Here is a 24146-nt window from a genome sequence, read left to right on the forward strand (position 1 = left end):
AACAATGGAAACATTTTCAGTTTAACGTTTTCATCCGTTAGACTTTTGTGTGTTGACTGAAGCTAGACCGACACCAGCAAATTGAAAATAATCTTTCGCAAAAAGAATGAAACTCACCGGAGCACCAAGCCTCTCTGGATGCTCGTCTTCATTTTCTGCGTCAGATGCTCGACGTTGGCCTGGAAACAGAGGGAAGACTTAACGGGAACCTGAGGGAGGGAAGGACGCCTGCTGCCTCCAACCTGGACAAGCAGCTGCAGCTCTGAGACTCCTCAGTGTCAGGGAGCTTTCTCCACACGACGCAGAGGCGCAGTGCAACACAAGCACCACCAGAGGGCGCCACCACCACTGTTTTAGCAACTGAACGCATAAGGAAATATAATGTTTGTCCGTTAAGGTTCTTCTGTGAGATTTTAATCACTTCTCCACATGAAAGAATGTTCAAAAGTTGAAATATTTCCCAAAAATCAGTACATGGTTTAGTATTTAAAGTTAAACATTTATGGACTTTGTCAAATTGTAAAAAATGTCTTATGCTTATCTTACTTTATTGTTGTATTTTTGCACAGCACATCATGTGGTTGTTTTAAATGTGAATGGCCTGCTCAGATCTGGCTCTGCATACCACCTGCTCTTCTCCTTCACATCGCTGTTTGTTGCTGCTGCTGTCTATGCAAGTCTATTTTAGACAATGTTTCAAATTTTACCCCATTTATTCTTTATCATCACCGTTCTGTTGTCTGCTACATATAAAGTCAATACGATTAAAAGCAGTTTTCTCATCTGCTTATAAACAGAGTGTATTGATCATTTAACCAAAACCTTTAATGAAAAAACTTCTCATGGAAACTTTAATTTTTAATAAATGCCTCAAAACTTCCACTACCCTTTAGTAAAACATTAGAATCTTTTCAATTTGAAAACAAAAAAGTGCAATTTATTAACATTCTTATCAGTAAAGTTAAAGCAACAAACATCCAGTTTTTGGGACAACAAACCCTGACAGTCCTGCCGCCTCTAATCCTCTAAAGAGATCTGGCTGCAGTGGAGTGAATGATGCAGCTCAGAGGTTATTTATAAAGTTCCCTGTATGCATATCTTTAATCTGGCTCACGTGCAAATTCCTGACACATCCTGACCGCAGCAGAAGCAGGATGCATGTGAACTAACGTCTGATGTACCAAGTCGTCTTAAAGCATCGGTGCGATTTACCCAGCAGGCTCATAATTGTTATGCTTGTATTAAAATGTATTTGAATCTGACCTGCAGGTCACGGATGTCAAACGGCTCCTCGTAGATGTAGACGGTGTCGGCTCCCGCAGCCAGACCGCCCACCGTGGCCAAGTAGCCGCAGTAGCCCCCCATCGTCTCGATGATGAAGACCCGCCGCTTGGTGCCGCTGGCAGACTGCTTGATGCGATCGCATGTCTGATTCACACAGAAGTTACGCAGTTTTAAAAAAAATGCAAACATTTCCGTCTCTGTTCGGGCATGCAGCTGCAGAGAGCGCATTTCAAAAGCAGAGCTGAGACGAGTCAGACTGGATCACTTCAGATACTACAGATGGAATTATGTACTGATGATCCGTTTGGAATCAGAGAACCTTCAAACATAATTATGACAGATGAAAATATGACATAAAACGGCAGCAGCTCTGCTTTAGAGGATAAAATCCCTGCAGGGTATCAACATCACAAAGATACACAGGTTGACTCCTCATATGGTGCTGCAGTGATGTTCAAATCATGAGCTTTATATTCAAGTGTTTGCATAAAAATTAGACACTAAAGCTTCACTACTTAAAACGGCAAATATATCCTTTAATAAATAGTCGGTGTCAATTAAAAAAAATAAATAAAAGAAATAATCAAGGCTTCATTTAAGCCTCCTGGTGGTAAATAATCCCAGTCAGCCTTGTTATGTTGAAGCACTCGAACATGTTATTCTTCTAAGTGGAGTCAGTCTTTAAACTCTGAAGGTGTAGAAACTGCAGCTGTGCATCTCACTGGACGAGTGAAATCAACCAAATCAGAATTCAATTCATCTCTTTTGGCAAAATTCAAACCATCAAAACATGCAGATTGCATAAGCAACACAATAATATGTAGCTACGCAGTAAACAACGTATGAAGACACTCAGTTAAACATGCAGGCAGCGAACTCACAAGCTTCTGTTTGTCCTCTGACATCTGAAGTGATGCTGAGGGGCTCGGCAGACATGATACCAGATTAATGTGGGATTTTTCTAATTGCCTTGAACCTGGTAGGTATTTTTAAGTTGGTTATACAAGAAGACCTCAATAATTTTAATTTACGTTCTATTAGATACCCTAAAATATGCAACAACGAAGCATTTGCCTGATTTTCCCAACCTGGACTTTCAGGCATAGTTTAGATAACAATGATCAAACTTCCTTTGCGACTATATTTTCATTGGCTCAGCAATAAGTGAGAACGTTTAAGTTTATGATTTTAAATCTGTACATGGTTATTCTGGGGCATTACAACCCTTAAAACCATCAAACTGTTACTGTGACTGTTACGTTTTTTTCTGAAAGAAAATGCCAAACGACATAATGTCAGGTTCTGCTGCACGTCTGTTGTACACGTCTGTCACTATGGAGACATTAATGTGCTTGTTATGAAAATTGACGAAAAACTTTGAAAAGCACTGGACTAAAATATGAATTTGTAACTCAGCAAAGACATTTATTTGTATTATTTTGATAACATTTGTGAGAAATATGGGTTTTTTTTCCCAAAATGATCAGGCCTTAATTTCTGCAAAAGTCTGCTAACTCCCTGGTCTAAGTAATGTCTGGATAAACTCTTTACAGAGTATCTGATGTCATCTTCCAGTAAAAATTCAGCTCATTAATATGCCGTCTTCTCATTCTTCTTTCTAGACTCATCACTCATAAGTTGTGTTTCTGTTTTTGGGAACTTACCTCCACAATGGCGTTGAGCGACGTGTCGGCTCCCAGACTGTGGTCAGTGCCCGGCACATTGTTACTAATGGTGGCAGGCAGAATGCACATGGGAATGCAAAACTCCTTGTAGCTGGCCCGGGCCTGGTGCAGCTCCAGCAGGGACTCAAAGGCCTGATGGTGGTGGCCCGTAATATGCAGTTAGACCACTAGGGGGGGAACTTACAGCTCTATGTGTCTTTACCAACTGGGCTCCCTCATCCTGTATCCTTCTTTTCTATGGAAATGTGTTGGGTTTAAACTCAGCTGTGTTTTGGCTAAAAGCAGTTTCATGTTTTATACTAGCTAGAAGGGAGCGGTGACTCAGAAAGCAGTAGAAAGTGAAGGATACATGAACGGGGCAGCCACTTTACTTTAACTGGAGCCATGAACATTCAGCTCTGTAATGGGTGGGCTGCTTAGCTGGCTCTCTCCATCAGGGATGGGGCTTTGGCTTCTCATTGGCTGAGAGGGGACAGAGCGGGGCGCAGGGTGAGGTCATCGCAGTGACAAGTCACGGTGTTGACACACAGAGATAAAGGCCGAGGCGGCACTGCAGAGGACCTGCCTCCATTTACGTCCATCCAGCAACGAGTCTTGAAACAGAAAGTCAGCAGGCTTGACTTTAACGAGCCTTTCAGAGGAAACTTACAGTCTGTGAGGAGAAATAAGTCGGAGCGCTGCCCACTTACTGAGTGTTTATCAGCACACAAACAGCAAACTGCACTGACACAACACACCAAGACCACAACGACCGAGGTGCAGACATGCAACACGTCACTGCATGCTCTGACTTACCTGGCACCTCTGCAGACCAACTCACCTCCAACAACCAACAGCAGGAACATGTTTCCAACTCATCAGCTCCATTTAGGGAGAATTAAACTCACCTGGTGTGTTGAGAACTACAGACTGAACGACGTCTGTTTTTTATTTACATCTGCTGTACTAGATTTATCCATCACTGTTATTTAATGATGTTTTTTCTATGTGAGAGCAGGTGTATTTTGATTTTTTCTACAAGGTCAGCCAAGGTTAAGCAGCTAAAGCTAGAGGCTAAAGGTCAACCTTAAAACAAGAACCTTTGATAGCTGAAGAAGATTCACAAACTAATGAAATGGATTGATGTGAACTTTATTTGGACTGAATTAGATTGTGTATGTTGGAAACATGGACCCAAAATGGACCCATTTTTAGGTCCAAAAAGGTTTTTTTTGTTTGTTTTTTACACTGAATCAGATACCACCAACCCCATAACTGACCGACTCACTGCAGGAGATAATTAAACCTAAATCTGGTATCTGATTAAACCCAGTTCTACTGCGTCACTCGTTTGACAACCATCCCAAAAATGTTTTTTCCTCCCTGTTAATTTGATATATTTCACCACTTTATTGTCTAACTTTGTGAAATTAACTCAATACGTCTCAAAGAAAGCCCTATCATTCAGTTGCACGGGTTTTCTCCAATACTAGAGCCCTAATAATAAGAATAAAAAGACTTCAATTGTCACCTGCTGTTTGTTGGTTCTTGGAAACGAGCTGGAAGTCAGAAGAGTCCCAAACTCTGACCGACTGGCCGGCGTCTGACTGACACATCCACAGACACTCGCATGCGCTCAAAGTCAGCCACACTTACGTCAGTAATGGCATTCAGAGCTGTGTCTGAGCCAATGCTGAGATCTGAACCAGGTATGTTATTGGAGACTGTGGCTGGGATCATAACCATGGGCACGCAGAACTCGGGGTATTTGTCCCGTGCCGAGGAGAGCTCCAGCAATCCAACGTATGCCTGCAGCGTGGAGAGCCAGCATCTTATTGGTTGGGATCAGGAGATGAATGAGGCGTAACGCTGAGATATTAACGTAGCAGAATGAGAACCAGGATATAGAAAAGCTTTTAGGTAAGAAAAAGTCCAGGAAGAAGCTGCGACAGCAATAGGATCCAAAGGAAGACAGGCGTTAGCTTAACTGTTTGGTTCAACATTAAATTCTTCTTCTTTGGTTACAAAAGTCCGTACAGGTTAAAAGGAGGGAATGCTAAGAAAGATTTTAATAACTTTTCCAAACATGCTGGAACCTTTTGATCTGATCTGTGATGTGAAAACTGAGTGGGGAGACAAAACTCATGATGAATGTGGCTTGTCTCCCAACAGGGAGGGAGGGAGTATGATGTAGGAGAAAGGGGGGGCGGGGTGGGGGGCTGCAAATGCGGTGGGAAAATTACAAGCATTCTTGGGAAAAACAAAGTTCAGCCGGACGAGCGCAGTGGAGGGAGAAGCCAAAGGGAGAGAGCCAAGCCAGTCACTGCAGGCACCAGACATGCACAGGAAGCTGATGTTGCTTGTTGCACAAACAGGATACAAAGATAAAAACATGTAGCTTTTCTTTTATTGGCAAAGCTGCACTGATCTGTCAGGGGCACCTGGAAATACTTTACCCATTATCTCATGGAATCAATAATTAACTGTGATTATTGGAGCAATAAGTTGGCACTGCAGGCAGTGCTGTGCACAACAGGTGTTGCAGCTTTGCCAATAAATAATACACATACAGCACTGTGCAAACGTTTTAAACCAAACCTAATTTCTTTAGAAATTGCTTCCAGGGCACCAGATTTCAATACTTTGCACAGTCCTGTGTTTAAAGTAAAGCCTGAAACAATTCCTTATATATCAATTAGTGTTATGTTTTAAAAAGTTAAGAAGTCAAGGCATGTTTTAAACTAGCTGAAATGTTAAATGGAGACAGCTAGTGAAAGCAAACCGCTCATGAAAATAAAGAACCGGTCGCCGATGGATCTGAAAGGTGTACAGACACCGTTTAAAATGCCAGGCTTTCAAAATCTGCTTACAGAAATAAATAAAGTAAAATAAAAACAAACAAATCAGGGATGTGTACACTGTAAAACACAGGACAGCAGCGGTGGAAACAGGTCACAATGAATAAAATGAGCAAAATCAATAACTGAACAATCACAACATAAAACAACAGAATGGAATTCTAAAGGTTTTAACAATACTTTTACTTAAATAAAAACTGAAGTTTCGATAAAAAGATAACTTTGTCTAAGAAATAAAAAAGCAACATACCTCAAATCCTCCTATAACAAGTAAAGCAGTGATGTTATGGATCCTCATCTGCTCAGCAATTTCATCCAGATGTGTTGCTGGAAGAGTTCTTAACGGGGAACAGAGAAAATCTGCTTTAATTCGGACTTTGTTTCATTCCCAACTGTAAAATTATCAAAGATCCAGCAAAAGAAACTGAAAGGGATAAATTAAATCTTTTTTTTTTTTGCTATGTCTTCTTCATACTGAAGATCTTCTAAACGTGTTTGGACTGTTTTTGTTCTCACCGTTTGGTCCCCAGCAGAGATCCTCCCTGGCCGGTCCAGCCTCCAACATCTCCCCATTTGATCTCCTTGATCTGAGAACAATAAAACAAAAAGCTGCAGAGGTTCTTCTAAACCTCTTCTTCTAAAATATTTGTTTGAAACAGCAAACAAAGATATTTGATGTTTCAAAGCAGCAAATTCCAGTCATACACATTTATTTAGATTTGTTATATGACAGAAAAGATAAATATTAGTAAGCCAAAGCAACATTTACTAACACGATTATGAAAAGATTAATGTTTTATTGCTATTTTTTATATTTCAAAGCAACAAAGCAGAGAGAGTGGCTCATTTTTCCCCTTTACTCTTTTCCTATTGCATGAATACAACCAGAGTTTTACCAAACAAGCTGCTCAGAGGAGCTTTTACCGCTTCACGTCTCAATCATGTCTAATCTTCCTCTGTGACCACTCACCTCGGAGAGTAATCGCTTCCCACAGGTCACCGCGGCTCTGCTGGAACATCCAAACACACGTATGCATGTATCCGTGTGTGTATCCGTGTGTGTGTGTACAAGCGAGTGTGTGCCAGCGGTCAGCAGAGCATGCTGCAGACCGCTTTTCTTTGCTTGAATGGAATTGCTGCTGGGGAAGGTTCTGTAATTGGCTTACAGTAAGCAGAACTGTTTACAGGACGCTGCTGCTGTTGTCACTGTGGTCATTAGGGCTCAGAGGCGGTGGTCAGTGACGGGGCATTCATGTCCTGCCTTTGCGCTCAGCCGAGTCCGTTTATCAGGACACCTGGCAAGGCTGCATGCAGACTGAGTTTTAAAGCTCTCATAGCAAGCAGGATAGTAAAATTAACTACTGACACAAGGTAACTTTTATTCAATTGTAATAAAGAACTTATTGCCTGCATGCTACAGTGGTAAACTAACCGTATCACATCTGCCTTTCATTTCAGCACTCTGGGTGTTCCGTAGAAAATGATCACTGCATCACCTGACAACGCCGTTAACATCGTATAAGCAGCCTAATCATCCAGACTTTTGGAGATATTAAAACATTCAAAGTAGTGAGCATCAAAGTCTTCACATGCGATGCAAATGTTGCAACAAAGAATCAATAATAATTGTATGCAATCTCACACAATGCTCTGTAGATGTAACACTTACTGTTAGATTAGCTGATCTAACAATCAACTACAGTATCAAAGGGTAGGGAATTATTTTTTATCAACCTTAAAAATGATCAGATTCAAAGTATGAAATGAATGAAGCCACACAAAAGTAATATATCCATTCATGGTGTTAAATAAACACGCCGACACTTTTCTCAAAACCAGAGTGTAGTCTTTTATATAATTTTTATAGTTAACTGGACAGAGAAAAAAGTTTTATTTTCTTTATTTCTTTGTTTGTTTGTGGTGGCTCACCTGTCCTTTGTAGAAGCCCTCAAAGCCGTCGCTGACAGCAAACATTTTGTGGCCTTCTGTGATTCCCACCCTGACGGCTGAACGCACGGCGGCATTCATACCGGCGGCCGGCGCGCCGACGTTCATCACCGCCACGTTAAAGGAGGTCTGAGGATAACGGAGGCCAGATATTTCACACACAGACACGTAACCCTGAAAGATGCTAAATATGCAGTAGATGAAGCAGAATCCGGCTGCTCTGCGTATGCCAAGGCCGTATGCTCTAACACCAAGCACTGCCGTATCTTTTAGTCACACCTAATGCGTGAATTTCACATTTAGTGCTTGGACACAGCATATGTAAACCTCAGCATTAAAAGTGTTTGAGGAAGTGAAATAGTTCCTGCATTGAGAACCTTGCATGCAAGAAGCCACATGCTTCTAGAAATGCAGAGAAGCAGCAACTTTTGTTTTCTCACGACATCCACAGAAAACATCAGCAGCCATCAGCTCTAAGAATCTGCTGAGCACTAAGGACCAAAAACACGTTCAGCATGTCAGAACCTCAAAAAGAAAACGTTTCAGAACGTCTGATGATAAAGAAACCAAAACTTCAATTTGATTGAAAATGGTCTAATAAGTAACTCCTGAGTGTGAAAAAAACTTGATCTAAAACTGTCAAATTTCTGACTCTGATATTAACACTGGAACATTAAAGTGACTCAGAAAAAAGTCATATTTTCAGAATCATTTTTATGTAGACTTACATTTTCATCTGAAATGTTATCAAACTCATATAGATAAGTGTTGTCAGTCGTCTCTTGAATTCAGCTTAAGCTAAGCTCTGAAAAACAAATGTATGTCATGCACTTAAAAACTCTAACATAATTTTGAGTTATGCCTAATGTTGCCAGCATCTTTCTCTCCAGACTAAATGCTTATTTTTAATACTTATGTGAAGCATAGGAGTCATCACCTGTGTGTCTATGCTTCATAATCAATGCAATTCTACAACAAAGCAGAGCCATGAACAAGTAAGAAAAGATGGACAGAGCAGCTGGTGGGGAGCACTGACCCTTTTGTGGCACTCTGTTACCATGACGAAATGAAAATATGAATTTAAAGCGATTTATTTGAAATGGTAATTAGAAGCCGACAGCTTGATAAGGAGCTAATTTGCCTAAAACTAATGGTGCAAACTACACCTGCAGAAAGGAGCTGCAGAAGCTGACCCATCACATACATGAGATTGCTCTTCATCCCCTGCCTCCTTCTCTTCCTCTCCCTCAAGTCAGTCACAGAAAAACAGAGACTCTGTTAGTGTCACAAAAAGACCGCAGCACCCAGGATGCACCTGACCAGGCGGTACCTTATGCTAATGTACAAATCTCAGAGCAGCTGTTGGAAAAGATGCATCAAAGAAATTAAAAGAATGGATTTCTGGTTTCTTTGTATTCTTCTTCTTTTTTTTTTTTTTTGTGGCGTTTGTTTGCAGTGGCTCTTACATTTTGGAGTTCAGAGCGAGCAGTTTGAGAAGCCAGCAGTCTGTAGGTGCTCAGATTATTCTCAAAGCTCCTGCACATTGAAAACAGAGTTAAAGGTTTTAGATAACGCAGATAATTGCTTTACAATTTCTTAGCAGATGGCTTATTTGCACATTTCATGAGTTTTGTCTCTGTCCTACCTGCCACGCAGTCTGACCGCCTCGTCAAATTTCTTCTCATCCATGGCCTTCTGCACCTCTTGAGTCTGATGGCAAAACAGAACAGCTGCTTTACTGAAAAACAAAAGCATTCGGCGCGTAGCTGGTCTTCTTTTTGAGCACGTCTGCTGGTAACTACTGATAAATGGAGTAAAGTTCAGTGAAACTGGAAGCACCTGGGGTTGGTTTCAGAAAATAACTTTCACACCAGCCAACTCTCCATACCTCTGGTCAACATGCAACGTCTTACCATCTGAACACACTCCATAAGCGGTAGCCGAACAGCCTGGTTGCCAACTAGAGACACCACACAGGCAGGTGTGTCTGTGGACGCCTCCAGTAACGCCAACACTGCCTCCACGCCCATCCGACTGGCCTGGAAATTCATTTCAGCAGGGGTTTACCAATCCATCTCCATGAAAGTGAAACAAATGGAATTGTGATTGATTTATGATGATTTACCAAAATCCTGTCAAAGGCAGATGGAGTCCCACCTCTCTGCACGTGGCCCAAGATGGTGACCCTGGTGTCAAAACCCAGGCGGCTCACTACCAGCTATTGACAGACATCAGAGATTAACAGAAGTAAGAGAATTGCTTTTAAAATGAATATATTTTGCTATAATGTCTATAGATGTATATTATAATTTAAACAGTAACTCAAGGTTCCCATTGAAACAACAATGCTGCTTTTAGCTTGGTATTTGTAAGACTTTATCGCTTCTTGAAATGAAACAGACTTAAAAATAAAAGGCAAGACAAATCACAAAAAAGTAACAGAGGAGAAATCATGCAAAACATCTCCTGTCATGTTGGTGCGTGCCAAATAATGGACATGCAAGGTCAACTTTCCCGAACGAAAATAGGGCTGAAACAAAAAATGATGCGAGAACGGAACAAAAAAATGAAAATTAAATTGTGCATTTTTAATTTTTTTTAGAAATGACCACATGTGAAGCATAAAACGCAGTAAGTGTTTCCGTTGTGAGGAAACCAACACCGTGGACAGAAGAAAAAACTCATGCTTATGGGGGAGGATTGGAGCATCGACCAGCCGACGAGGCTTCGCGACCATACTTACGTCCTTGATATAATCAGGGGTTATTGCCTTGTTGTGGCAATCAATGGCACCCTCAGCTACAATAATAATGTTCAGCCTTTTCTTATCAGCACGGTTCTAGAGAAATATAAAAAGCACAAGTATTTGAAAACATGACAGAAAACGTTTTGCAGTGCCACAAGCTGGATCGAACAATGGAGGATGATCTCAGAACAAAACGGGAGGAAACTTCGACTTGTTGCCTGTTGTCATCTGTACTTTGCCTCATTCCTGGCAGCGTGGCAAGAATCTCAACCAAACTGAAATTATTCGCCTAAACTTCGTGAGAACCATCCATTTCCACTTAGTGTTCCAGCTGTTGGTTCTCCTCTGCGTCAGTCTGAGACTGAGCTTTACTCACTTTCTTCACTAAATCAGAGGTAATGTGTTGTCCTTGTCTGTCAGTGGCTCCTTCAGCAACTATGATAATGTTCAACCTGGAACCTCGCGATCGACTCTAGACAACAGCAAAAGCACAATGAAGTATGTTGGACAGTAATGACAGCACAACGCCTGGAACTCTGTGTTCAAACTGCACAGTTTTAATTTACAGGTGCTTTTTGGTTGGGATTGGGAAGGTTGTGCATTTATTCCTATAACAACAGATGATGAAAGAAACATTTCCTGATATCTTCTAGAGACTATGCCACGTCAGAGCTGACCTGCTTTTTCATTTCTAGCCAAGGTTGGATTTAATACCTCCCTTGTTTATGTTTAGTGGAGTGACTGATTCCTTAAATGAAAATATATTTTCAGAAAATGATTTTGATTCCATTATAACCGTCTTCGTAAAGTGACTAATATTCTACCTAAAACTGGACTGAACAATGTGAACTCGAATGCGCCTAGCTCAAGTTGACATGAAATGTATTAGACATGTTTATAAACAACTAAATCCTCTGTATTTTAGTTATGATGGTTCATTTTGTTTATAAAATATCTTTAACATATTTTGGGACTTTTGTTTGACAGTCTGCAGTAAAACAATCGCTACATAGCACAGAAACAGGAGCTTAGCAATATTCTAGTTTTTCATGGGCAGCTGAGTGGAGAAGCTGGGTGCAAACATCAGGTTGGACTTTGAGTTGTTGTCCATTTTTCTTTGGAGTTTACGGTTAGTGCAGCTTTCTGACTGATGGCTTCATAAGCACAACTGCAGCATCATTATTTGACACAGATATCAACGCCAAGATATGGAGCTCTGCACCTGTTTGAATCACTGACCACTGGGTGATGTACTGTTTGAATTAAAGTGACTAAAACACTCTGTGGTGCAGTCAAGAACATCTTAGACTTCTAACGACTTGTAATATGCTGTATATTCACAGGTTGTGGGTTTGAATCTCACTATAGCAGCAGTGCTACTGAGCTTTCTAAAACATGAGGACATTCTTAATGACAGTACAGAGAGTCGACTGCTTATTCCAAACAATGATCTCTCACAGCGTTTATTTAGCTCACATTCCTCAGGGAGCTATTAAGCTTGAATTTATGATCATTATTGCTTGTTCTATGTTTATTAGCCTTGAAGCCTGTGAGATCTTGTAAAATCTAAACTCCCTCACCCAGGCAGATGGAGGATGTCCAACATTCTCATCTTGACGTCTGGAATGATTTTTCCATGACATCACACAACAGAGCAGAATGCTTTAGGTGTTACCTTTAAATACATCTGCAAGTTCATCTCATTGTTCCTTAAAAGCTATGAATTAACCAGAATCGTACAAAACCGTGACTTCATCATATTGGCTATCTTAGTGTACGTAAACTTCTAACTTTAAGGAAGTTCTGTTTTTTTATAAACCGTATGTAAATAGTTTCAACTGTGAATGTGTTACAGACCACAAAAAGACCGACTGAACTGAACTGATTGTGTGTGAGAAAGACATCAGTAAACTGTTATGATTAACAGAACAATGACTTTCATTTTCCTAGTGCTGACTGACTGTGTGCTGATGAAGAAGACTTCCATGCATTTGTAATGAAAACATCTTCTAAGATGATAGGCTTTTTAAACGAAAAAGCACGCAGGTTACCTCAGACAGTTTCTGACACATGTTGTCTTCCCAGCCGTCTTCAGGAGGCATCTCTGGAATGAAAACCCAATCTGCTCCACATGCGAGGGCACTGACTAGAGCAAGGTAGCTAAACACACACAAACACACCCATATTATTTTGATGTAAGATGAACTTTGGCCCGAAATGCATTTATTGAAAACATAGGCAGAAAAAATGGCACCAAAACATCATATATCTTAGAGCAACCTTTATAAAGGAAAAGATAAGCTTCCAAAACTTGCAACATGCTTTTAAGAATTTGCATTTAGTATCTTTTTCAGTAATTTAGTGCATCTTTAATTCATTTACCCGCAGTGTCGGCCCATGACTTCCAGCACAAATGTCCTCTGGTGACTGGAAAACAAAGAAGATAAATTATTCTATCAGTTTAAAGAGTCACTCATATCTCCTGGTCTTCTTGCAACCATGAATGGATATACTCACCTCTGAGCCGTAGTCATGATAGCATCCACCACCTCAATGATCCGATGCAAGGCCGAGTCAGTGCCGATGGTCATGTCTGTGCCACAAAAGTCGTTGTCGATAGAGCCAACCATCCCGACAATGTGAAGCCGAGAATGACTTCTGGCTGCCTCTTCATCTATGAGCCCTGCACAGAAAGAAAGGACACGGTGTGTAAAGCTGAAACACAGAAATTCAGACTTTCAGGTGAACAACCACCTTGCTCTATGAGTTCATTCAAAAGGCCGCTCCACTCTTCTCTGAACAGGTTGGCTCCGGTCAAGCTGCCGTCTCCACCGATCACACACAGGTAGGTGATGCCGCGCTGAACCAGGTTGTGAGCGGCTTTTAGTCTGCCCTCATGGGAGCGAAACTCTTTACACCTGGCACTGCCAATGACAGTTCCACCCTGGAGACAATCATAGCAGTTACTCTAAATATGCTTCAATAGTTCTGACACATTTATGACGCTCAAACATTAACTTTCTGGACAACTGTGATTCTTTGCATTTGCAGAGTTTGGCAACGTCTCGTATGCATTTTTTTAGGATGTGAAACATTTTGCAATATATGGGATGCTTACAATTATTAACTAATTAATGGGTTTGAGTCCCACCAGTCACTACTTGCTTTTTTTTTTATAAATGCTTCTAATATAGAAAGTCATTCTATATTAGATTACGGTGAAAATTCACAATAGTATTCAACTACCATAGAGGTTGTACGTAGCTGAAAATCTCTTGGTGGACAAATTGTGCGTTACATGTTTAAGGTTTCTTTAACACCAGCAAACATATAGATAAAGGCTCTGTGGTGCAATGGATAGCGCACTGGGCTTCTAGATGGATGAGGAGGTTATTCAAAGGTTGTGGGTTCGAGTCCCACCAGTCACTGCTTGCTTTTTTTAGAAATGCTTCTAATATAGAAAGTCATTCTATATTAGATTACGGTGAAAATTCAGAATAGTATTCAACTACCATAGAGGTTGTACGTAGCTGAAAATCTCTTGGACAAACTGTGCGTTACATGTTTAAGGTTTCTTTAACACCAGCAAACAAATAGATAAAGGCTCTGTGGTGCAATGGATAGCGCACTGGGCTTCTAGATGGATGAGGAGGGTATTCAAAGTTTGTGGGTTTGAGTCCCACCAGTCACTGCTTGCTTTTTTATATATATATAAATGCTTTTTGCATTTGTAAAAGAGAAAGTCATTCTAAATTAGACAACTTATGTTGAAGATGCACAGTAGGAAACTCAACTACCAAAGAAAAAAACTGGATACAAGCTCAGGGAAAAAGGCTCTGTGGCGCAACGGATAGCGCGTTGGACTTCTAGATGGATGAGGAGGTTATTCAAAGGTTGTGGGTTCGAATCCCACCAGAGTCAGTGATTGCTCTATTTTTAATTTTTTTTAATAAAAAAGGAAAGTCTTTATTAGACGAATCATGGTAAAAATGCACAATAGTATTTAACTAACAAAGAGGTTTTACGTAACTAAAAACCTGTTGGTGGAAAAACTGTGTTTAAGGTTTTTTGAACACAAGTGAACACATGAATAAAGGCTCTGCGGCGCAACAGATAGCGCACTGGGCTTCTAGATGGATGAGGAGGTTATTCAAAGGTTGTGGGTTTGAGTCCCACCAGAGTCAGTGATTGCTCTATTTTACATTTTTTTTTAATAAAAAAGGAAAGTCTTTATTAGACGAATCATGGTAAAAATGCACAATAGTATTTAACAAAGAGGTTTTACGTAACTGAAAACCTGTTGGTGGAAAAACTGTGTTTAAGGTTTTTTGAACACAAATGAACACATGGATAAAGGCTCTGTGGCGCAATGGATAGTGCATTAGACTTTTAGATGGTTGAGGAGGTAATTCAAAGGTTGTGGGTTCGAGTCCCACCAGAGTCAGTGATTGCTCTATTTTTTTTAATAAAGGATTTTTGCATTTATTAAAAAGGAAAGTCTTTCTAAATTAGACAGCTTATGTTGAAGATGCACAGTAGGAAACTCAACTACCAAAGAAAAAAACTGGATACAAGCTCAGGGAAAAAGGCTCTGTGGCGCAACGGATAGCGCGTTGGACTTCTAGACAGACTGAGGTTATTCAAAGGTTGTGGGTTCGAGTCCCACCAGAGTCAGTGATTTTTCTATTTCTTATTTTAATAAATGCTTATTAACACCAGCAAACACATGGATAAAGGCTCTGTGGCGCATTGGACTTCTAATTGAAGAGGTTATTCAAAGGTTGTGGGTTTGAGTCCCACCAGAGTCAAATTTTAGCCATTCTCCTTTAAATGCTTAATAGTGAAGATAAACAATAGGAAAGTCAACTCCCAAAGAAACTACGCACAGCCAAAAACCAAAAAAAGTGCACACTAACCGGATGATACTCCTTGAAGACGTAAATATGTTATTAAAATCCACTCTGCTGCATCTCCCTCATATTACAATTGTTTGACCATTTACAAGCAGCAATGAAAAGACAAACTTACATATTTGGGATCTTTTTAAAGAAATTCAGATATCTGCTGGTGTGACTGGATAAGTCACATTTTTCTATTTCAAAGACTTGAAAAGCAAAGTCAGTTGCGATTTTAGATCCTGATGTTTACAGGAAAAATAAACTTTGTATGATCAGAGTCTTACTAAACAACATTTACTACAGTATTTAAGCAAGATTATTTCAGAAATATTTGCAATTTAAACATTGAATTAACACTAACAATTTCTGTGTGCATTTTGGAAATATTTAATTGTATTTATTCATCACTGGGAGATTTTAGAATATAAAATTCACACAAAATTGCCAGTATGAAGTCATAGTTCAGACACAATGTGAAGCTTTCAAAGATTTTTCCTCCAGATGATAAGGTCCACAACCACAGCCTGCTTTTCCATGCAAATAACATTTGTACCACAGTTCATGGGAGCACCATGATTTCCAGCAGAATAAGGGAACATGAAGAGCGTGTAGCAGCAGGTTGTGCTCACCACTTGCAGAACGCTGGAGACACTTTCCCACGTCGCCTCTTTGATGTAGTCTCCACCGTCTACCATCCCCTGGTACCCCTGAGACAAAACACCAACAAGAAATCGGTCACTTCTTATTTCAAAAAGAAAATCCACATTTGAAAGCAATAAGCAGCAGTAAGAATTTAAAGATAAAAACCTGCTTTGTTCTAAAACAGTCAGACAACTGGATTATTGTTAATTCAACTTTAATGTAGTAATCTGCTTCCACACAATACCTGCAGTTTAATGTATGCTTTATGTTTCACGCGGTTAACTCGGACTAACCGCCCAGTTTAGCCGGAGTTAAGTAAATGCTGCACAAAAGCAATTTAATTCTTCCTCTGGAACCATCATTGTTTTAAAAGTTATACAACAGTGGTCCCCAAACTACGGCCCGCGGGCCTGATCCGGCCCGCCGCCACATTTGGTCCGGCCCTCTGAACAATACCAGAGAGCATTTAGATTTTTTTTTATATATTGTATTTTCCGGTTTATATGTGGCTTTTTCTTCAACCACCAGGGGGCTCTTTAGCAGGAAGTGTGTCCTGTAAACTGCGGGTGTTTTGTTTTGCGTGGCGCATTGCTGCCATCTGTTGGACTTTTAGGGAACTGCTTGACTAGCGGTAGAGCAGATGAACACACGTGTTTGTTATGAACGCCGCATTCCAGGTCGAATTCTTCGAAGCAATGCCTGTAAGTAGCAGCTTATACTTCAAAACGAGCCTTTATGTTAACATATGAGGAATTCATATGTTAAAGTTACTTCCCCTCAATGGAATATATACTAGTCAGTCCCAGTGACGGTTTTACTAACGGTTTTTGCCCATGCGTCAACAATTTCCGGGCAGCGCAGGCGATAAACGTGTAACACTTTTTCTGTTACAAACCGACTCCGGCCTCCACCAGAGAAGGGAAAAGTTATGTGGTGCTCACAGGAAAACGTTTGGGGACCCCTGTTATACAACATAATACATGTAAACACACTTTGAAAATGGCTGGATGTAAATACATAAATCAGAATCCTATTTATACAGGAAGGAGTCTAATATTGTCTGCAATTAATTGTGATAAAAAAGTAATCCATGTATTGTCATCAAATTTAACACATTAGAAGGTGGAGCTAAATAACATGCAAGCTCCATAAAACATAATGTTTATATGCAAAGGCTCACAGCTGTCAGACTGACTGTGGATTATAAACATATGCAAATCATACAGAGGGATCAGATGCCTTTCTGGTGACCCTACATCCAAAAAAAAATAGAATATAGACCAAAAGATATTTAAAAACACCACTTAAAGATATAAGTATATGGGAAAACATTTGGTTATCTGTTTCAATGGAATAAACATCTGAATTTAAGAACGTAGCAACAAAGTGCTTCTAAAATCTAGGATCTACTTTAATAAAATGTTTTACGTTTTATTCGTTTGTTGTTGCTTGTGCCATTTAAATCATCATATTTATGAGCCTGATCTGAAATATTAACTGTAAATGTTTAGTTTTAATTACTTACATTAATGTTCCCCAGCACAGCTCAGATATACGTGAATTATTTTATATCACGTTTTAGTGCATAAAAACTAAAATAAAAGCAAATAAAATTGAATTAGTGCTCAGGAATAAAATGTAACATTAAAATGTTTTCAGGTCAGACTGGAGAAGTCAGCTTGACTCCTGCTGGTCCCTGATTCCCAGTGATAACCCAGCACAGAGGAGCTGTCAGCACAGATTTAGTGTGTAGCTGAGAGTGGCAGATCCTGCAGACTCTCCATGGTCATGTCTGGACTCTGACTCATTCTCACCTCGTGAATAAAGTAGACTTTGGCTCCCACATAAATCCCCATTCGGACCACAGCCCGGACGGCTCCATTCATGCCTGGGAACACAGAGAAAATCAGAGGCTCTTCAAGCATTTTCAGAAAGTTGATTATTGCTACAGACATAAAATTGGTGCTATATGATAAACAGTAAGCTCATCTGTCACAAATGAGTCACGTCTCATGCTTGTTTTTCCCAAAACAACCAAGAGAGACTGTATCCAGAAGGTACTTGATTTAACATATTGACTTGTTCATATTCAAGAGTTCTTAAAAAAGCACTTTGGTTCAAACACACTGCATAAATAAAGTCCCATAACTCTAAGAGCTGGCATGTGGTGGAAAACATCTTCACACCTCTGAAGATATTTTTACAACATTCTACAACCACAAGCCTCAGTGAGGTGTGAGGTGTCTCTGACACGACCAGGAAGGCCAGATCTAGGCGGACAGATTTTCCACCTGAGCTGTGCACCCCTGCAGCTCCTCCAACGTTATCATGTGCTCCTTGGCTTCTTCCCTCATTAACTCTTTCCATGTCCTGTCAAGTTTGGGTTTGTAGATCTACTTTTTTTTGTAGATCTACCTGTGAGCTGTTAGAGCTGTGTATGTGCTTTGCCTGGGAGAAAAGATTTCAGATCCTTATTAGCTTTTCAGAGTTTGGTTTGTTCTCGCGGGCTGCACAGTGGCACAGTTGGCAGAGCTGTTGCCTGGCAGCAAGAAGGTTCTGGGTTCGATTCCCGGCCTGGGGTCTTTCTGCATGGAGTTTGCATGTTCTCCCTGTGCATGCATGGGTTTTCTCCAGGTACTCCAGTTTCCTCCCACAGTCCAAAATCATGACTGTCAGGTTAATTGGCCTCTCCAAATTGCCCCTAGGTGTGAGTGTGTGTGTGCATGGTTGTGTGTCTCTGTGTTGCCCTGTGACAGACTGGTGACCTGTCCAGGTGACCCCGCCTCTCACTCGAAACATTAGCTGGAGATAGGCACCAGCAACCCTCCTGACCCCATTAAGGGACAAGGGTGCAAGAAAATGGATGGATGGATCTCACGTTGATCTATTTTGTGTTCTTCTCAGTCTTAATGGGATTATTTATTTTATGTATTTGTTCCCCACATCTATGTGCTAATCCTGTTGGTCTACCCCCATAAAGTCTCTGTTACACACTCAGTTGTGTGTAACTGAGGCACTGCATGAAAAACTGTAATAAAAGGAAGTTGAACACTTGTATTCACTCTAAATTAACTTTTACAGATTTTCATGACGTCAATCCTGTCACCATAGTAACCATGTAGTGTAAATCTGTCACCTTCAGGGCCTTGATTACCTGTCTACCGAGTGACCTCAGTGTCCTGCTCTTTAAATAAGCTGAAACCAGCAGCATGAACAGGGAGGGGCAAGATGAACGGAGTGGAGCGGGGACAGAGAGCGAGCCGGAGGGCCCAGAGGACGCTGCGCCAAGCCAGAGCACTTAGTGCAATTAGACATGAGGCAGGCTTTAAATCTCAGAGTAAGTCTGGGATCACAGGGCTGCTGCTGATTTACATTAACAGGTTGATCAAAACACACCAGCTTGTTTACGTCTTTTTCTGAGGTAAATGTGGATTAAAGGCAGGATTTTAGGTTTACATTGTTCCTCAGACTCAAGAGACGAAGGTGACGAGTCTTGCAGTCCAAAGGTTGTGGGTTTGATTCCAGCTTTCTCTTGTCACGTATAGATTTGTGTTAACAGCAAATTTATACAGAGTGAAAGCTTCTTCAAACAAGACGGAGGCTCCTACGTCTTTTACTGAACCTTTCTGTTCAGTTTTTATTGAAGAGAAAAAAACGGCGACCGGCTGTTCGTAACCTAGCAACCACAAGTGACAACAGAACCAGATCCTGTTGAGCATTCTTCAAAATAAAAGACTTCCTCTATTCAAATAAATAATGTGTCGCACTTAAATATATTTCACTTCACCTTTGTAATTATATACTATCATGTTTAATTCAATTAATAATAATAATAATTATCATGTAAATTATGCTTAACATTTAATTGTAAATCAGTCACTTATCATGCAAAATATACTGAACAACATATAGTTGTAAAAAAGTCACAACACTTTCAGCCCTGAGTTTCCTACCAATGTTGGGTGAATGTGGGTCTGGTGCAAACTGTTTTTGTTGGTCAGGTGCAACATAAACTGTTTTGCAAAGATTAAAAAGCATTTTTTTCATGCAGTTGTACAAATTACAATGTTCAATTTAAGGTCGTTTATTCAGTGAGGAAATGTAAGATGTTAAAAATCCTCATTATTCTCATGGCCCTCTGCTCTGTAGTCCAGTGGAGTATTTCCTGTGCCGCTGCTAAACGTTGCTGTGACCCTTTGACCCTGCAGTGTTCTGTGGTGAAGTGACTGCAGGACATGTTGTTCATACACAAAGCTCAGCTGCACAGAGCATTCCCCGTAGAACCCTATGACGTTTATCTCCGTGCACAAGAACAGACTTCCTGCAGCCAAACATATATTTCCTGGTTTTTGTTTGGTATTACACTTTTTTGACTTGTAACACATAATGCTATTATTTAAAACAAAAAAACATTTTTTTTACTTATTGGTTTAAATTATGTTCTCTGCCTGTATTCTAAGTATATATGTGACTCCTGTTGGTGCTTCTTGGTTCGATTTGGATTTTGTTCTTTTGTTTTTTGAAGAGTTTTCTACATCGTCTTGTCTCGATAGCTTTTCTTCCCGTTTCATTTTGTGAAGCATGTTCTTCGAATAACCTCTGACCTTTGACACCTGGCCATTGTTTGCCAACTGTCACACACGTCTTGTTAATCCATCACTTCCTGTATGCTCACACCCAGCTTCCTTTGGTTCACCATCAGCTCCACGTCGGCGCCATGTTTGTTCATCCTACTGCTTTTTCAGTTTTAGGTTATTTGAAAAAGAGAAATTGTTGCAGTTTTTTTTGCGTAGAGTCACTTGCATATATTTTTTTGCATTTTATTTTGGGTTTGGAAATACAAAAGGCAAGACTATATCTACGAGAAGACTGGGGTTGATTAGCAGGCTACTCATTAATATTTGTAGTCAACAAACAGGTTTCATTTTCCGTCTTTTTTACTTTCTTTATCTTTTCATCAAACCGCTGTATGTGAAGTCTTCAGGGATATTTGTTCTAAGTACATCTGCAAAGTTCATCACAATATTTTACATACCCAGTGATATAAAAACAAACATGGTGAATAAAACACCTGGTTCAAGTTTTCAACAAAGTGCTCTGAAGGATGGGAGAACTTTGGTTAAGCTGAGGATGAACAGAGATTTAACAGCAACACAAATTAAACACACGATGAGGTGAAGCGAAGAAAATAAAACTCCTACAGTGAGTTTTTAGAGAAGCCAGGCAGGTTTTCTGTTTGCTACGTTTTTCTCTGAATGTAATATTTATATTAATCTTTTAGCGGTTTTTAACTGTATGAAGAAGCTGACCAAATTAAAATTGACCTCATCCTGCTTTAATCAGATTACATTTTGTGTGGATCATAATAATAATAATAATAATATCTAAATTAGTTAAATTCAACACTTTGTGCTCAAGCCTAATAAATGAAATTATAAACACAAGTCATTTGTAAGTTATGTAAAAACGATGTATTCTCCAGTATAATGAGAAAAAAGAAAGTGATTCTTTTTGTATTGGAGGTTTTTTTTTATTTCCAGCCATTCTAAATACTTTGGTATTCAGTTGATCTGTAAACACAACACACACACCGGCGCTAACAGCGCATCCCTTCTCTGGCTCTGGTCCGCACCGTGTGTGGGATGTGACTACTCATCGGATGGTGACCTCATTCTTTACTCTGCCCAAAAGCATCATCACAAGAGCTCATTCACTAAACCTGGCAGAGAAACCGGGTCCTAACCCCAATCCCACAGTACCAGAATTAATCAGTGAGTGTCTAAAGCAAGACGAGCAGTTTGAGACCATCAATTTTAAAATTGTTGAAATCAAAACGGACTATATGTGAAAAGAAGCTGCACAATGTTTTACAGTGAACTGTGTTAATAAAAGCAGAGCAGCAGCAGCAGAAAATCCCAGTTTCTTGCCAGATGAACACTGTGTGTTCAGGCAGTTCATCAGTTTAAACCAGGTCCAGTTGTTTTCCATTAATGACGACCATCAAATAATCAACTTTAGTTGACCAACATGCAGTTTGCAGCATTGAAGCACAAAAACAACCAGAAGGCACCTTAAGGAAGCAGTGACTGATTAAAAATGTGAAACAGTGGATGGAGAGAACAGTTATCACATCAATTATCACATAATTTTGCATTTTTACTAGTTTCCAAATGTCACAGATTAGTTTAATTCCAGCATGTTAGGGATTAGCCACCAATTATTTATTTTATATACACACAGGAACATTACATAATACTGTAAGTGTTATATTTTATTTTGGTGCTGTTGTCTAGTTTTATGACAAGAAAATGTCTGCAATATTATTTTTCTGCAAATGACTTGTTTTATTTAAGCTAATTGGACTACATTACACAGTATGTATAGTGCTTTACAAAATGTATTCATATTTTCCTATTTTCTGTCATTACAACAAACATCCATGGATTCATGTTATTGACTGCTTACATATGATATTCTATAACATAAAGTAGTTAATTGCTGTGATTTGTAAAGAAAAGTGTGACAAAGGATGACAAGAGCGGCATGCATTTTATTCACCCCCTTTAGACTGATGCCCTGAAATAATGTCAAGTATAATCAATCACCTTCAGAAGTCTCCTACTTAGAAAATGGAGTCTCTTGTTTGTGATATGTAAGTTTAAATGCAGAAAGTCTGATTTTTGCAGAATCTCTATAATTTAAAGTGTAAAAAATAAAAATCAAGCAAATCATAGCATAACTTCTCAGTTAAATTTGGTTTAAACCTTTAAGTTAAAGATACATTTGAATGTTACACTTTAGTTGGTCAATGTCAGTTTAGTCCATTTGATTCCATCCAGGTTGTAAATAATGGAACATGCACGCAGCTAACTGTGTGTTCAGGCAGCTAACTGTGTGTTCAGGCAGCTAACTGTGTGTTCATACACCGAACTGTGTGTTCAGGCAGCTAACTGTGTGTTCAGCTAACTGTGTGTTCAGGCAGCTAACTGTGTGTTCAGGCAGCTAACTGTGTGTTCAGGCACCTACCTGTGTGTTCAGACAGCTAACTGTGTGTTCAGGCAGCTAACTGTGTGTTCAGACAGCTAACTGTGTGTTCAGACAGCTAACTGTGTGTTCAGGCAGCTAACTGTGTGTTCAGACAGCTAACTGTGTGTTCAGGCAGCTAACTGTGTGTTCAGACAGCTAACTGTGTGTTCAGGCAGCTAACTGTGTGTTCAGGCAGTTAGCTGCCTGAACACACAGTGTGTTCAGGCAGCTAACTGTGTGTTCAGACAGCTAACTGTGTGTTCAGGCAGCTAACTGTGTGTTCAGGCAGTTAGCTGCCTGAACACACTGTGTGTTCAGTTAGCTGAACACACAGTTCAGCTAACTGTGTGTTCAGTTAGCTGAACACACAGTCAGCTGTGTGTTCAGCTAACTGAACACACAGTGTGCTAACTGAACACACAGCTGTGTGTTCAGCTAACTGTGTGTTCAGACAGCTAACTGTGTGTTCAGCTAACTGTGTGTTCAGACAGCTAACTGTGTGTTCAGACAGCTAACGGTGTGTTCAGGCAGCTAACTGTGTGTTCAGACAGCTAACTGTGTGTTCGGCAGCTAACTGTGTGTTCAGGCAGCTAACTGTGTGTTCAGGCAGCTAACTGTGTGTTCAGGCAGCTAACTGTGTGTTCAGACAGCTAACTGTGTGTTCAGACAGCTAACTGTCAGGCAGCTAACACAGTTAGCTGCGTACTAATCAGGACTCCAGTGTTGCAAAGAGATGTGTGCTAATTGGTAACCAGGAGTCGATGCAAACATCTCAAATGTGTTTGAATTTGACAGCAAACCTAAAGAATTTTAGATAAATCAATACTACAAATAGATAAAATATATAAATCAGGAAACTCTTAGGTTTATCTACCTGCAGTGAGTGTGTGTTTTTTGTGTGTTTTTGTGAAACCAAAAGATGCAGAGCGTTTTAAAAAATGACATGATTAACAAGTTTATTTAACTATAATTATTCAGATACATTAGAAATAACCCTTCTCAAGGCTTTTTGAGGCATTTTATGAAGTCGTATATAAAATATATTAATTTTCTTTTTGTATTTGATTTATATTCAGATCAG

General features: G+C 39.9%; 1 protein-coding gene, 1 long non-coding RNA gene and 3 other non-coding genes across 12 annotated transcripts in view; 4 read left to right on the top strand and 1 right to left on the bottom strand.

Moving 5' to 3' along the window:
- LOC103479939 (ATP-dependent 6-phosphofructokinase, platelet type) overlaps nt 1–24146 on the bottom strand; it is a 31052-nt gene that overhangs the window by 3760 nt on the left and 3146 nt on the right. The window contains exons 2-19 of one of the 8 annotated variants that reach the window (XM_081597918.1): nt 17854–17927; nt 16027–16104; nt 13254–13443; nt 13017–13182; nt 12882–12926; nt 12551–12659; nt 10497–10592; nt 9879–9971; nt 9667–9792; nt 9399–9463; nt 9220–9289; nt 7736–7882; nt 6323–6393; nt 6057–6144; nt 4605–4757; nt 2949–3101; nt 1264–1428; nt 118–179 (exon numbers count right to left, since the gene is read on the bottom strand). In XM_081597918.1, coding sequence (XP_081454044.1) covers nt 118–179; nt 1264–1428; nt 2949–3101; nt 4605–4757; nt 6057–6144; nt 6323–6393; nt 7736–7882; nt 9220–9289; nt 9399–9463; nt 9667–9792; nt 9879–9971; nt 10497–10592; nt 12551–12659; nt 12882–12926; nt 13017–13182; nt 13254–13443; nt 16027–16104; nt 17854–17927 — 1951 coding nt within the window. Of the gene's footprint in view, nt 1–117; nt 180–1263; nt 1429–2948; nt 3102–4604; nt 4758–6056; nt 6145–6322; nt 6394–7735; nt 7883–8957; nt 9000–9219; nt 9290–9398; nt 9464–9666; nt 9793–9878; nt 9972–10496; nt 10593–10875; nt 10972–12550; nt 12660–12881; nt 12927–13016; nt 13183–13253; nt 13444–16026; nt 16105–17853; nt 17928–24146 lie in introns of all 8 variants that reach the window. The other 7 variants (XM_008434658.3, XM_008434656.3, XM_008434657.3 and 4 more) reach the window with 7 other exon arrangements.
- On the top strand, nt 14332–14420 carry trnar-ucu (transfer RNA arginine (anticodon UCU)). Its single transcript is given in 2 exon segments — nt 14332–14368; nt 14385–14420. It is a non-coding gene; the product is annotated as a tRNA-Arg (tRNA).
- Nucleotides 14855–14943, top strand: trnak-uuu (transfer RNA lysine (anticodon UUU)). Its single transcript is given in 2 exon segments — nt 14855–14891; nt 14908–14943. It is a non-coding gene; the product is annotated as a tRNA-Lys (tRNA).
- trnar-ucu (transfer RNA arginine (anticodon UCU)) lies at nt 15087–15173 on the top strand. The gene is given in 2 exon segments: nt 15087–15123; nt 15138–15173. It is a non-coding gene; the product is annotated as a tRNA-Arg (tRNA).
- The window catches only part of LOC145547900 (uncharacterized), a 90439-nt gene continuing 84637 nt past the window's right edge, over nt 18345–24146 (top strand). Inside the window, exon 1 of the long non-coding RNA XR_014084170.1 lies at nt 18345–18758. This is a non-coding gene — a long non-coding RNA (uncharacterized LOC145547900). The remainder of the gene's footprint in view (nt 18759–24146) is intronic.

Source organism: Poecilia reticulata, chromosome 17, assembly GCF_904066995.2.
Source record: "Poecilia reticulata chromosome 17, P_reticulata-male-v2, whole genome shotgun sequence".
Classification (NCBI taxonomy): domain Eukaryota; kingdom Metazoa; phylum Chordata; class Actinopteri; order Cyprinodontiformes; family Poeciliidae; genus Poecilia; species Poecilia reticulata.